Here is a 14,868-nt window from a genome sequence, read left to right as displayed (position 1 = left end):
AGTGGAGGATATCTTGGTTAAGGTGGATAAGCTCATCTTCCCTACTGATTTTGTCATTCTAGACTTTGAGGAGGATAAGAAGATTCCCATTATCTTGGAAAGACCATTCTTGGCTACATGACGAACTATGATTGATGTGCAAAAAGGAGAGGTTATAATGAAGGTTCAAGATCAGAAGGTCACTTTTAGTGTGTTCAAGGCAATAAAGTTACCCGTAGATAAAGAGCAGTGCTTTAAAGTAGAGTGGGTCGATTCTGTCGTGAATTCAGAGCTTGAGCAATTGCCAAAGTCAGATATCTTAGAGAGATCCTTCATATAGAATTCAGTTATTGAAGATGAAGAATGAGCAGAGCAACTGTAGGTTTTGAATGCACCTCCGTGAAAGAGGAAGTTGGATATGCCATTCGATTCTCTTGGGTTAGCAGAGCTTAAAATTTCTCAGGAGTGTCTCGAACCGTCGATTGAAGAAGCTCCCACACTTGAGCTCAACCCACTGCCAGATCACTTGAATTATGCATTCTTAGGTGCACCCCCTGACAAGGGGTTGGAATATATCTATGATAATCTAAAGGGTGACCGGCCGGTTCCTCCCGTGCTTACAGATGGTCCCTATCGTGCACCACATACAGTTGATAGTTTGGTCTTGGTGATGCGCAGTATAAAATGTTGATTCAGCGTATTGAGGCCATGCATGATATCCACCGACGTTTTGCTGAAGATTTGACACACGCTCTCGGTACTGTTTTCCGAGACACTGGTGTCGAGGTTGATTGGCCACCTGATCCCCCACCCAAAGAGGGTGATCCTCCCGACGACTAGGTATGCCTAATATCCTTATTATTACCTGCAATGAGGACATTGAAAATTTTAAGTTTAGGGGTGATAATGTAAGGATTAGATTGTGTGTGTCCATATAGATTCATATTACATGTATATTTGTTAAGTCATTCGTATTTTTGCATGATAGTTCATATAGGTCATATTTGTTTGCATTTTTATTTGTGTTTTTATGCGAGTTCATATAGTTGCATGTGCATGCATATACCATGATCCCTTAGGTTGAGCTATTTCTGATTGATTGGTTGATGTTGATGTGAGTGTAGTGATGACGAATAGAGGGATGTTTAAGTCTTAATGAATTGATTTGCATGCCAGGAATTTTTTTTCACAAAGTCTTATAGGATTGCTTTTGAGCTAGATCATGATCATATTTGTTTAGTTGTTGAGATTTAATCACTTGGTTATATCTAAATTTTTTGGTATATTCGTAATGACAAAAGAACACTGAATTTTTAAACTGGAGAAAAACTTGGATTTCATCGCTAGTGAATAAGGCTAGGCGTCAAATGGCTAGTAGCCAACTCATATTTTTATGAGTAGTCCAGGGTTGAATGAGATGGAGCGAAACACACTCATTCAGAAATTGTTGAAAAAGGAAAAAAAAAGAGAAAAAAAAGAAGAGAAAAAAAGAGAAAAAAAGAGAAAAAATATGTGTATATGCATAATTGATCAAGGGTGAGCTCTTTAATACTCGAGTTATTAAGTTCTTAGGGGACTTTGTGCCTAGTGACCTAAGGCTTTTATAGTCTGGGATCCGAACCCCTAACGCTCGCTATATGGATATTATTATATAAGTCTTTTGGGACCTCATTCATTGCACGGTTAAATAAACATATTTATTATGTGTTCAATAATAGCATGAATCCTTGTATACATCTAGTAGAAAGGAGGTGTTGTGAGTTATTATGCGTTTAACGTCTATACTAGTTATAAACTTGTGATTGTTTTGATGATAGATAAGTTATAGTTATTGATCTAGTTTCGAGAGCATATCTGTTAAGCATCCACACACACACATTTCTGATTTGTGAGTTGGTTTGTGGGGTTTATTCAAACTCTGTTTTAAGTTGTTGCATTCTTAGAGGCGTTGGCTTATTCATTTCGTTATGGTTATTCTGAGGGGATCGATTGCATTGTCATTTAGTCGCATTTACGTAGTTGCATTCATGCATTAGGTTTGTTTTATAGATTTGAGTCTGTTTATGCTTCAGGACAAGCATCGATTCAAGTTTGGGGGTGTGATAAGTGGATTTTATATCTACTTTAAACGCTTCATTACAAGCTTCAATTGGTGTTTTGGACTCAAGTTGTTGGTATTTTTTTATGTGTTTTTGTGTTTTTACATCTCAGGCACTAGTTGGCAAAAGAATGGAGTTTTTATTGAATGTATGTTGAAAAGAGCCAAGAATCTGAAGTCAAGGTCATTCCCAAATTGTAGAGGATCTCGAGAGCTTCGCGTGGACTGCTTATTCATCAAATTCTGACGAGCGGAGCAAAAGGTACAGTAAAAAGAAAAAAATTCAGAATTCCAACTACAGTAGCACGACGCGCCAACGCGCAAGGCGGGGCGGCCGCGCCAGACTTCCAGAAACAGCGCGCGCCCACGCTGGTATGCGGGGCGGCCGCGCTGATCCGTTCATCCAGATTCCTGTTTTGAGTCTGTTTTGGAGAATTTGAAGCCCAGGTCTACCAGAAGTCTATATATACTCAATAATAAGTCATTTTTAATAACAAGGAGCGAGGAGAGAGCAATAAGAAGACCTAGAGAGTACGAGATGACTAGAGAGAAGAAGACTTTTGTATTCTTCAATATAGTTGATACTTGGATGCTTAATTTCGATTTATCTATGAACCCGAGTACTCTTATATTGATTATTATCATGCTTTCATTGGAACCCACGGTGATGATGAGTTCGGTTATGAACTAATCGTTATCATGGGGTTCTAACGGATTTACCTATGGATTTCTATAGTTAATTTGTTCCAATATCTTGGTGTGTGGTGATTGATTGATATCCTAGTATTGGTTGTACTTATTCGTCTTATGTGCGTAGCTAACATATAAAATAGCGTGTTAATCTCAATTGAAGTGACATTGAATATAAGGATTTAAAACTTTCCATGCTAGCATAGTTTCATGTATTTATTATGCATGATTCGTAGGTAATTTTAACCATCTTACTTGCCCTATGTAATCAAGATAGATAACTTGCGCATTAAACCTTTATGTTGTCAAATTCAATAGACATATAGGGTCTCAACATAATTGGTGTCTATTCAACTTCTATCTCTTTTGTGGATGTCTGGTAGTAGGGTATTCGTACAACGAAAGTTGGCGTTTACTAGTTTTGTGTTATCTGATTAGTTGTCATCACCTTTGCATGCTAAGGTTAAGAACAATGACTTTGAATGAAGTAGTAATGAAGTTAGAATCCCATATTTGTCTCGTATAAGTAAGTCAACCCTCTTATTCTCTTAGTTAAAGTTAGTTAGTATAATTTCTTAGTTATAATCAAAACCCAATTCGTTATTGTCTTAGCATTGAGCGATAACCATACATTGTTGCATAAGTGCATAAATTGCAGTTAACCTAAACCAGTCTCTGTGGGGATGAATTTGATTTATATCTTATACTACTTGCGAATACGTATACTTGCGTGTAATTCAACGCGTGTTTTCGCACTAACATCCACCTTTGGACCAAACATGAATTTTTGAATATTAAGGTACGAGAAATATTTATAAAAGAAAAAGTAGAAAGAATTGCGACTTGAGGCTACCAACAGGACACGTAATACACTAAAAAAAATTAACTACAACCTAGTGGCTTCTACGGATAAATAATATGGGTTTGTTGATAGACAATTATTATTATAATGAGAATTGATAATAATTGTATGTGTAGACAAATAATTGTAATCGAATTGTATATTAATTGTATGGGTAAATAATTATTATTGTAATCGGATTAGGTATGTCTTTTTGGTTAAGTTTTGGATGACTATATATACATAATAATTGTTTTGAATTTTGATTATTGAAATTGTATTGGGTTGAAGGGGAGGATTGTCGGCTTTAAACTTAGTAGGTAATATGGGCTTGGTGATAGTCTATTATTACATAATGAAAATGGATAATAATTGTATGTGTAGACAAATAATTGTCATAATCGGATTGGATAATAATTATATGGGTTGATAATTATTATTATAATCGGATTAGGTATGTCTAGTTGGTTAACTTTTGGGCGACTATGTTATTATTTTGATTTATGTTAAAGAGATGTAGTCGTCCTAGATATCAGTTGAGAGATACTTGAGCATTGATTGACTTAAATATCAGTTTGGGGACACCATTGAGATGTTATGTATTGATATATTATTGATAATTATTTTGATTAATAATACAAGTTATAACATAAATTTTCCAAATAAAATATATTATTATATTTATATTCCGTATTAATAAAATTGAATCTCAACTACGTATGTTTTTTACTCAAATTCTCCCTACAAGTTCAACAAAATGTTTTCAAAACCTGCGGATTACAATTACCACGAGAAAGAAGGTGAGATGAGTTATAAACTTTGTTCTAAGAACTGACAATTTATTTAATTAATCGATTAATCAAATGTTTTTTATTAAAAATATTTATGAGTGCGTAAACAAACTTTGATATTCTTTTTTTATTAAAATATACTTTTCCTCCAACCAATACTCTAATTAGTCAATATATCGCATTTACGATTAGGAATCAAATATTAAAACTGAAATTCTGTTAATTTAGAAGGGTTCATAAATTAGCGGGGGACATTGTGCTAAAGGTTGAAGGTGCATAGTACGTGTTGATTACTAGACTAGTCCCACTCCCACTGCACCGATACAAAACGTACGATCAACTATTGAAAACCATCTGGCGTAAAGAATTTTAAGTACTATTATTGCATGCATATTAAGTACGCCAGCAACAGATTGTTTAAACACATGCTAGCAGTAGCAGCTACTGATACCAACGTAGATTCTCAAACGATATTAAGCCACAGAAATCATGTGGAATGAACTAGCAGAGCTAACTCTGCCAATTCATTATTCTTCTCAATAACCCTCCAAATCATAAATACCGACTTGTCTTATATTATTATCGTGTTCTGCAGCTCTCATAAGCTGGCAGGATGTACGAACAGGTAATCATGTATGCGCCATTATCGCAGTTATTTTACCTTGTGAGCACAAGTATACAGAATCAGAGCAGAGGGACTTGTCTCGTATCATGTATCCGAGGACCAAACTAATTAAGGGAGGGGGACGGATTAAACAAAATAGAACAAGAGATGTAGAAACTTTTAGCCATATGCTCAAAAGTCCGTGATATTCAACAACAATGGCCGTTCCAGAACGTACTTATTCAACAAACTTCACACCTTCATACTCAGAAATGCAGGTCCCGTGTGGATTGTCCGGAGATATTTACATATAATTTGTTCACCCTTCTCGTATATAGGTTTGCTTAACATCTGAATTTCATTCTGGACTTCATTACTGTAAAAGGGAAATTATTGCATATAGTATCTTTTCATTGCAGATCTCGGGGCAAGTGTAATGCAGAGCTACATTTGGTTTTATAGCTACAATATTGAACCAAATCTACACAAATCACTTTAATCCCTAGTTAAATTAAAAAAAAAATGTATATATTTAAAAATCAAGCATATTGATCATGTGGTTTAGCACAAAAAAGTCACTCTTTGTTTTCAAAATATATCAATGGGCAATGGTTAGAGCCATTTTACCTTTAGCATTGGACTTGCCCACGCACCTTAAGATTAGCGTGAAAAGGTCCGATGACACTTAGAAGGATTAAAGGAGCAAAGGAAACATGCTACTGAAATTAATAATTACATCAAAGTCTTATTTATTATTATAAGCAAAAATTCATTCTACACAAATTTAAAATAAAGCAGCAAGTTTATATACAAGGCGATGATTCTTTGTTCTTCAGACCCTTGACCATATATGATGTCTGATCCCCATCAAAATTAAAAAAACAATGCCATGTTTTCTTACCATTTATTATTTAGCATATTGTACACGTACTTGGACTCTCTTCCACTACAGGCTGAGCGTAGTAATTTGTGTTAACCGCAGGGTTGTAGTATGCGTTCATCGGAGGATAATATGTGCTCATTGAAGGATAGTATGAGCTTACTGGAGGATAATATGGTCTGTATGGCATAATAGTTGCCACCATAGGCTGTGGTGGCTCTGTCTTTTTCTCCCCTTCTTCCTTTTTAGTCTCTTCTTTTTTTCCCTCTTCCTTCTTTGGCTCCTCCTCGATGTTTTCTTTTTTCGCTTCCTCCTTCCCTTCCTCCTCCTTTTCCTCTCCCTTCTTAGGTTCTTCTTTCTTTGGCTCCTCCTTCTCAGGCTCTTTTGCTGGCCCTACTGATATTATGTCTGTTGACCTCCAAAATTTGCGTAGTTTGCTCACAACACTAACAGGATCAACTGTTCCAATCACCGTCAATTTCTTATCCTTCATGTCTATGGAGATCGTATCAATCCCTACAAAAATATGACTGTCAATTATTCTGGCATTAAAAAATGATCAACTTACGAATAGGCTTCAAAATCTTTTATTCTTCAAGTTCTTTCCTTCAATCTTAAGGTTCCTCAAATTCAAGCATAAGTTCACACTTGTAAAGATGAACGAAGACGAATGAATATAGAAAAATTACACAAAAGTACTATAAATACTATATTGAACCAGATCCATTATTCCATTCCAGTAATTTTTCAGAATGTCAGCCCTTGTAATGCTTTATGTTATGTTATTGTGGGTTACCAGCACATCCGCTGCCAATTACACTATAAAACTTTAAGGCTACATCTCACTATTCCAAAAAAAAAAAACCAGCCTTACCAGAAAAGGTAAATGCTTTTTAACTATATTTGTGTTACTGACAGTGGATGATTTTGCAAAACACAAAAGGTCTGACGAGACACCGTTCTTCCTTCACTTTTCCACCCTTAAAGTTTCTATCTTCTGAAACTCGAAAAGTAAGCAGGGTTCGGGCAAGGACCTCTACTCTTATACTCACACACATTACTCATAACTCTGCGGAGTCTTAAGCCCTCAACCTCTTGTTCCTTAACGAATTTTCAAAAGAAGTGGAAACTTTGTCACAATAATTATGGTATAATAGGAATCATAGAATATGGGATACCTGGAAGAGTGGAGACAGTCTTCATGGCCTTCCTCTTATCTTTGACATCTTGCACCTCCAATTTCAGAATGAATTTCTGGTGAAAACAAAAACAGGACAAGCTCTATCTTTATACCAGTATACAATGTACTTGCAAACAACCATCAACTCAATATCTATTATGTATTCAACCATATAAAAACAATCAAGATCACTTATTAGGATTATACAAAGGATGTAGCTAATGATTAAATTAGCAAAAGGTCTCTGGCTGTTTGCCTATATGCATGTATGTGTAACCAGATTACGAGACCAAGCAAAACATAACCAACTAAAGCCAGCTCACAGAGAGTAGGGTCTGGGATGAGTAAGATGTACGGACGATGCTTTTGCGGTATGCATCTGGGATGCATGTCTGTGTGCACACTGTATATTAATATAAGTATATGTGCACAAAACACAATCAGAAACTTGCAGGTTGGCCAGATGCCTCGAGAATTATAAATAAACAATACATAGTAGAACGCAAAAAAACATTCTAATTCTGATTACCCAAAATGTGAACCAAAGTTACTAAACTACACCATGTAATTTACTCTGACCCACAAAAAATCATTTTAACTAGAAAATCAATCCAGATAAAAACCCTACAAAAGATCATTCTCTTTATTGTACCATAAAACTTAAAAGAATAAATGTGATTATTCCAAAAGGTAGCAACTTACAAGATACAAAAAGAAAGGAATATCGATAATCAAACTGAGGAATAAAAACTGAATCAGAATCAAAGTACGCATGTATAAAAATAAGAATCAAACCTTCATTTTGAAAACTGAGCTATAGAAGCTTAAAATGGGATAAGAACTAAAAGTATAATTTCTAGAGGATAAAAAGAGGTGGATGATGATAAAGGAGGGGAAGAAAATAACAAAACGAAGTATGATTTCTCTATGAATAAAGAGATGAGCAATGAAGAGGTCCTCAGAAGTTACAAGAACAAAAGTACCAAGAAATATATGAATGAAAACAAGAAATACAGAGTAGGATAGAGAAAAAAAATACCGAGAGAGAGAGGATGATTGTGTAACAATGCGGGGGGCAATAAAAATGGATTTTGTATTTTTATTCAAAAATTTAAGTACTATATTGTGGTTATATATTCGGAAATCAGAATTATTCAGTCGAGTTATAATTTGTGATTTATTAGATAATTTTTTATAAATTAGATAATTTATTAGAATTTAGCAAATTGGTTCATATTTTTTTAACGATTTATCGATAATTTTTAAAAATAGGTCAATTTTTACAAAAAGAGCGATGAATAAAATTTTGTATCTTTTATGTTTTCATATGTAAAAACATATAATTAAAGACCTTTATTTTCTTCAATTGAAAAATTCATATATCAACCTTTAAAAAAAATAAAATAAAAATTGAAAAAAACAAAAAAAAAAGATGCTACAATAATGTTGTCATAAATTAATAATTTCAGTATGAGAGGAATATAACTACAAGTGTTACCTATGAGAACTGTAACTAATTGTTATGGACTTATGGTTACATTTACTAAACGTCTCGCACCAATTTTGTGCCTGTGAAAATATGAACGATAAAATTAGTAAAAAGTTCTTTTTCGATAAGAAAATAAAACACACCAAAAAATGATAAGAAATTAACCATAAATTACGGGGTTCCTTTGGTTTGATCAGGTTGAAATTAGTAATCAGATTAGAGTGGTATGGATATCAGGTAGGTAATCATGTGTTTGGTTGAACAATATTTTTAATTTAAAATATATTAAGTCAATAATTTTATTTTAATTAAATATATTAATTTTATTATTATTTTAATATATTTTAGGTTTATAGTTTTCTTTTAGTATTAAACATGTATATTTAATTGCTTAAATAGGAATTAAAATAGTAAAATTAAAGTTGCCTCGTATTTGGTTATAAAAAATTCATATCTCGAAAATTTGAGAAATATGTATGAAATTTAACCAAACATGAGTTGGAATGACCGAAACCTATATTTTATTTCAGAATTTGATGAACCAAAAAACCCCTTACATATTTTGCACACAACCCCGCTTTTCAAGTAACCCAAGCATTCAGACCTTTTGATGAAATTACTATATTACCTTTGATTCACATTTTTATGTTACGTATAGTAAGTTGCCTATAATTTAAAAAATAAAAAAAGGGATTAATAAGGTGTCAATTTCCTTGCAGTGTGGTAATTAGTTTCGGTGGATCTTCATAAATTTAAAAGGTTAAATCATAAATTTAAAAAGTTAAATCAATATTATTATTATGTATATATTTTTATGTTTTTGGATTATAATAGTCAAGAACAAGTTTAGGTGCTTAGTAAAAAAAAACGAGTTTAGGTGTAGGACAAAACAAAATGGACACAAAATCGATATATACACCGAAAGTTATACTTTAAATTTAAATTATGTAGATTAGGAAGTTTATTAAGAAAAATGGAACATCTAATCTTATTGTCTTTGTTTTTTGTTAGATATAATCTTATTGTTATATATTCAAAGATTTATATATATTGTCGTTAGATTAATATATATATATATAATTTTGAAGTTAAGTATTTTACATAGAAAAAGAAAATAATTTATCATAATATTGTAGAGAAAATAATTTCTCAAAACTTTCCATCCGCTTTATATTTGATGGTTATAATTATGAGATGGAATGTATGGTTGGAGTGATATATTCGGATGGCCCATCAAGTAGCCGCCCATCTAGCTTAAAAGTTGTTATATATTTGTCTGATATCTAAATATTTTTACTTTTTTCCGGTCTAGACCCATAATTTTAAATGAGGGGATTATTATGTGTCCGTTTAGGAAATCTTAAAATAAGTAACTTATGACTTAAAGTGAATAAGTAAGTAAAAAGTGATAAGTTAATAAATATTTATAAGTTATATAAGTGTTTGGATAATTTAACTTATAAGTCAGAATTGTTTTTATTTAAATGAATTAAAATAAATAATTTTTATATATAATTATCTTAATTCTTATATTTTAAGTTATATTAATATTTAAAAAAATATATTCTAAAATTAAAATTGATAAAAAAACGAAAAATCAAAAATAAGTTGTGAAAAAATACGTCGTTACCAACATTCAACTTATCAGCTTATAAGTTGTAAATTCAACTTATAAGCTGGGTCGACAAACACTCGTCAATAAGCTGTTACGGGCTTATAAGCGAATAAGCCCAGTTAACGGAATTGCCAAACGGACCCATGCCCATCTTTGTTTTCTTTTCTACCTTCTTACCGGGTCCTGCCATTTGTCAATTCTGTCTACAGATTATTTCGAAACTTCGCCAAATTTAAACCCACGGTTTTCAATTATCAAAACAAAAAGCTTACCATTCAAATATCCACTCATTTTTTAAAATATCAACATTTAAGATAAAAGATCATTGATATTCATAATGTTTAATTTAAATTGATTTATCATGCGGATATATATATATATATTATATATATATATTATATATATATATAAGGGCTACTCCAATAATAACCCATCTAGAATATAAACTAGAAATCAAATAATTTTTTTTAAAAAACTAATTCGAAATATAACACATATGGTATGCAAATCGATATTTGAGAGATGTAGAAAAATATAGTGAAATCGGATTTTAAAAAAAACTTACGGTTTGACGGGAAAAATCAAATTAAAAACGGAGGGGAAAAGCTGAAATTGGGTGCGGAGGGTGCACAGTAGTTGGGTGGGGTGATTTAGGGGGGTCATTAGATTATATAGATCTAATTGCTTACATTGGTTCCTAGTTTCTATTTTAATTTTAGTTTGTATTTGATCATTCCCCTATATATATATACAAGATTTTGCTCAAATGAGAACCCTTTTTAATATGAGATATGAGATCAGATCTCAGCCATTCAAATTTAGTGCAATCTTTAAATCTCAGCCATCCAATTATTAAATATATATTATTATACATTAACTATTATTAGACAAAGATTACGCTCATTAACTCTGCCTAACCGTTTTTTTATCTCTCATCTCCTCCTTCTCTCTCTCTAACTTCATCATTGATCACTGAGCTCCATCAAACTTTCGATTAAACTGATATTCATCGAATATTCTTAACGCCGATATCATTGAGGTCATCGTTTTCAGTTTCAATTTCGATTCGCCGGTTTTATGCTTTAGTCATGATTTCTGAGGATTTATTGAAGATTAGCTCTAATGAAGGTAAATCGAAGCTCCTGCTTTCACTTCATATTGATGTTTTGATGCAACTACCTTTCGTAGTTGTATATATTTTCTCATTATCTGATTTCTAGAAATCTTAGTAATTTTCTGGTTTTTTATAGTTTTTGGTGATTATTAGTTGTGATTATGTTATTTTTCATGTTGATACATTGATTTTCTGATATTTGTTTTTAAATTGTTATAATTTAGTGATTTTTCATTTACATCGGTGCTTTTTTGTGTTTTAGACTTAGGATTCTGTTCTATTGTATATGATAAGTGATTATGTTATTTTTTTTTTAAAATTCAATAATTTTTTAACAAGATTTAAATTTTATAATTGTTCATTAATTTTATCCTTATATCGGTGATTTTATATGTCTTACCTTTAAGTTTAGATTATTAGTCTTGATTATTATGTAGATTATTAGTGATTTTAATATGTTTGTACATTATTTATTGCAGCGGTCAGTTTTGTTGATAATACTTCTGACATTAGTCATAGTATTGAAGGTAATGAAAACGGAGAAGTTGATTCTGGTTTTTCTGTTAGTCCCGGTGGACATAAGTATTATGTTCCTTTTTCTGTTGAAGATGATGCGAAACCGTTTGTGAACAAAGTGTTTGAAAGTTTGAAATCTGGTATTGAATTTTATAAGATGTATGCAAACTTATGTGGATTTGAAGTTCGTCGTAGTACTGAGAAAACTGATGATGATGGTACTGTAATAAGTAAGTATTTGCTTTGCAACAAATCTGGTTTTAATGAAAATAATAGCAAATCAGTTAAGAAGAGGAGGACTAAGTCTTTCAGATGCGGTTGTGATGCTAAAATGATGCTAAAATTTGTGCCTGGAAAGAGGTATTATGTCTCCAATTTTGTTGAAGTACATAATCATCCATTTGTTCCCAAAGATTGTAGCCATTTCTTGAAAAGTAATCGTCAAATGTCTATATTCTCAATGAACTTTGTGTTTGATGCTAGTAAAGTGAACATTGGTAAAAGTAAATCCTTTAGATTCATAAAGGAGTTGGTTGGGGGTTATGAAAATGTTGGAGCTACGTTAAAGGATTTCAGTAATTTTGATCGAGATTTAAAATCTTATGTTGGTCCTTATGATGGTCAAATGTTAATTGAGAAATTCAAGGTGAAAAAAGAAACAGATCCTTCTTTTTTTATGACTATGAAGTCGATTCTGTTGGCCATATTACCAAACTGTTTTGGGTTGATTCGACGTCAATAAGGAATTATGAGCTTTATGGTGATGCGGTCTCATTTGATCCAACATTCAATACAAACAAGTAAGAACCATGTTTAAATTATGATTAGGGCTGCAAGTTTAGTAGTGATTTATTATTGTTTTTCTATTAACTGTCATTTTATTACTGTTATTGCTAGGTACAACATGGTTTTTGCTCCATTTACAGGTGTTGATAAACACAATAAGTGTGTTACGTTTGCATCTACTCTTCTTTCAAAAGAAGATGTAACACATTTCACTTGGGCGTTTAATATTTTTTTAAAGGCTATGGGTCGTAATCCAATTTGTTTAGTCACTGATCAATGTCCGGCTATGAAGCAGGCCATACCAGCTGTTTTTAAAGCAACCGATGATCTTCCTGCTACCAGGCACCGCTTGTGTATGTGGCATATAACTGAAAAGTTCCCTGTTAAGGTATATTTATTTTGCTTTGTTTATATTTTTTATGAGAGTGGCGATTTAGTTGTTTAATGTGATGTGGCTGTCCTTTTTAGTTGTTTATTTGTTTGACTTTTGTATTTTTAAAATTTTTGTAGCTAGGCAACTTCTTGTGCAAAGAAACTGATTTCATGGAATAGATTAAAAAGGTTATATGGTCCACAAGTATAGATATTGATGAGTTTGAAGAAGGTTGGAAATCAATTATGAAAGAATTCAAGTTGAAGATCATGTTTGGTTGTCTGATATGTATGATATGAGAGAGTCATGGATCCCTGCATATTTTCGTGATAAGCCAATGCATGGTTTAATTCGGACGACGTCTAAATCTGAAAGTGAGAATTATTTTTTTAGTCATTTTCATCAAAATGGCAGTACATTATCAGAGTTCTATATTCGCTTTGAATGTGCCATGGATAAGCAACATAACGAAATAAAAAGATTGAATCATGAATCTACATCTGGTAAACCAACTACTGTTACCAAATTCTTCCTTGAGGATGATGCCGTGGAGTTATACACGCGTGAAATTTTTTACAAAGTGCAAGATGAAATTGTGGCAGCTCGTGATGATATGCGAATTCAAACTATTGGCCCAGAGATAAATGGAATTAAGTGTTATGAAATGAGAGATGTCAAAATGAAAGACATGATTTTTAAGGTAATTTTTTAGTTCATGATATTTTTGTGATTAATCTGTATCCAGTCAAATTTTTTTTTCTCTTATCAGTGATTAATCCATTTCTTTTGGTGATTTTTTATGATTTGTTTAGTTTTGCATTGTAACTCTTTGTTTTGTGTTTTAGGTTGAAGTCAGTAAGACACATGCTAATTGTTCTTGTAAGAAGTTCCTTTTGTGCGGCATTTTATGCAGACACGCGTTTTGTGCTCTTAATCATTTTGAAGTGTTCAAGATACCTAGGCGACTTCTTCTTAATCGCTGGATGAAAAATGCTGAAAGTAAGCCTTCGTCACAAGTTGCTGTTTCAAATGAAGTTCTGAATATGGAGATTGTATCTGCGGAAGTGACAAATATATGGTTTAATTTCCATAAGTGTTTGAGTAAAGCAGGGAGTGATCTTACTAAACTCGAGCTAGTTAGAAAAACAATCACAGATTTACATTCTTCTCTGGGTGATGATGATTCTGTTTCTACCAAAAAAGATTTTTTGGCAACTTTGATAGGTAAGCAGCTAGATGGAGAAATTACTATTCATCCACCTCTCCAGTGTAAAAACAAAGGTTCCGGTCTAAAGCGGCTTCTTAGCGAAAGGGAAAAAGCCGTAGTGAAAGCCAAGAAGAGGAAGAGGCAGTGCTCATTATGTCTTTCGTATGTGCACGATAAAAGAGGTTGTCCAAAAAGGGAGCAAGTTGCAGCTTGTACCAAAAAGAAGAAACACCTGGCTGTTTGATTGGAGCAACATTGACCTATTAATATACATTTTTAGATAGCAATTATTTTCATTTTTTTGTAAGATGTTTTTGTGGATTGTAAGTGTTTCGTTTATGTAAATGACTTCATCGATATTAAAAATAGGTATATTAAAATTTTTTCTAACAGAATGTTTTTGTGAAGTATATTTCTTTTTTTGCTATATTTAGTTTTCTGAATTTGCAGAACATTTTTGTAATTTGTCACTTATGTAAATGGCATCTTTCTATTTTGACATTTAATATAGGTTTTTAATACATTATAATATTGGTGATTATTTCAGTTCTTTGTGGTGATTTTATGGAGTTATGTCTAATTTGTCATAATCAACAATACGAAAATGACATGCATTATTAAAAGTTTAAAAATCTTTGTGGTGAACTTGCACAATATGGTACAAAATAAAATGGTATCACGGTATAGTAAAAGAGATTATATTTT

At 32.3% G+C, this 14,868-nt stretch overlaps 1 protein-coding gene and 1 pseudogene across 2 annotated transcripts; one reads left to right on the top strand and one right to left on the bottom strand.

Moving 5' to 3' along the window:
* Positions 1 to 5,720: 5,720 nt before the first annotated feature.
* LOC141661145 (uncharacterized) lies at positions 5,721 to 8,143 on the bottom strand. Of its 2 annotated transcripts, none has more exons than XM_074468136.1 (3): positions 8,103 to 8,143; positions 7,062 to 7,137; positions 5,721 to 6,399 (listed from the first exon to the last, which is right to left on the bottom strand). In XM_074468136.1, exons 2-3 carry the CDS (start codon positions 7,084 to 7,086, stop codon positions 5,915 to 5,917), a joined length of 510 nt encoding a protein of 169 aa, XP_074324237.1. In that variant the 5' UTR covers positions 7,087 to 7,137; positions 8,103 to 8,143; the 3' UTR covers positions 5,721 to 5,914. The 2 variants fall into 2 exon arrangements, with proteins under 2 accessions (XP_074324237.1, XP_074324232.1); XM_074468131.1 differs by lacking the exon at positions 8,103 to 8,143 and adding an exon at positions 7,859 to 8,067 and having other exon boundaries at positions 5,722 to 6,399.
* Positions 8,144 to 12,242: 4,099 nt separating this feature from the next.
* On the top strand, positions 12,243 to 14,443 carry LOC141714593 (protein FAR1-RELATED SEQUENCE 5-like; annotated as a pseudogene).
* The last annotated feature ends 425 nt before the right edge of the window (positions 14,444 to 14,868 follow it).

Source organism: Apium graveolens, chromosome 1, assembly GCF_009905375.1.
Source record: "Apium graveolens cultivar Ventura chromosome 1, ASM990537v1, whole genome shotgun sequence".
NCBI lineage: Eukaryota > Viridiplantae > Streptophyta > Magnoliopsida > Apiales > Apiaceae > Apium > Apium graveolens.
This window is presented reverse-complemented; position numbering and strand designations above follow the sequence as displayed.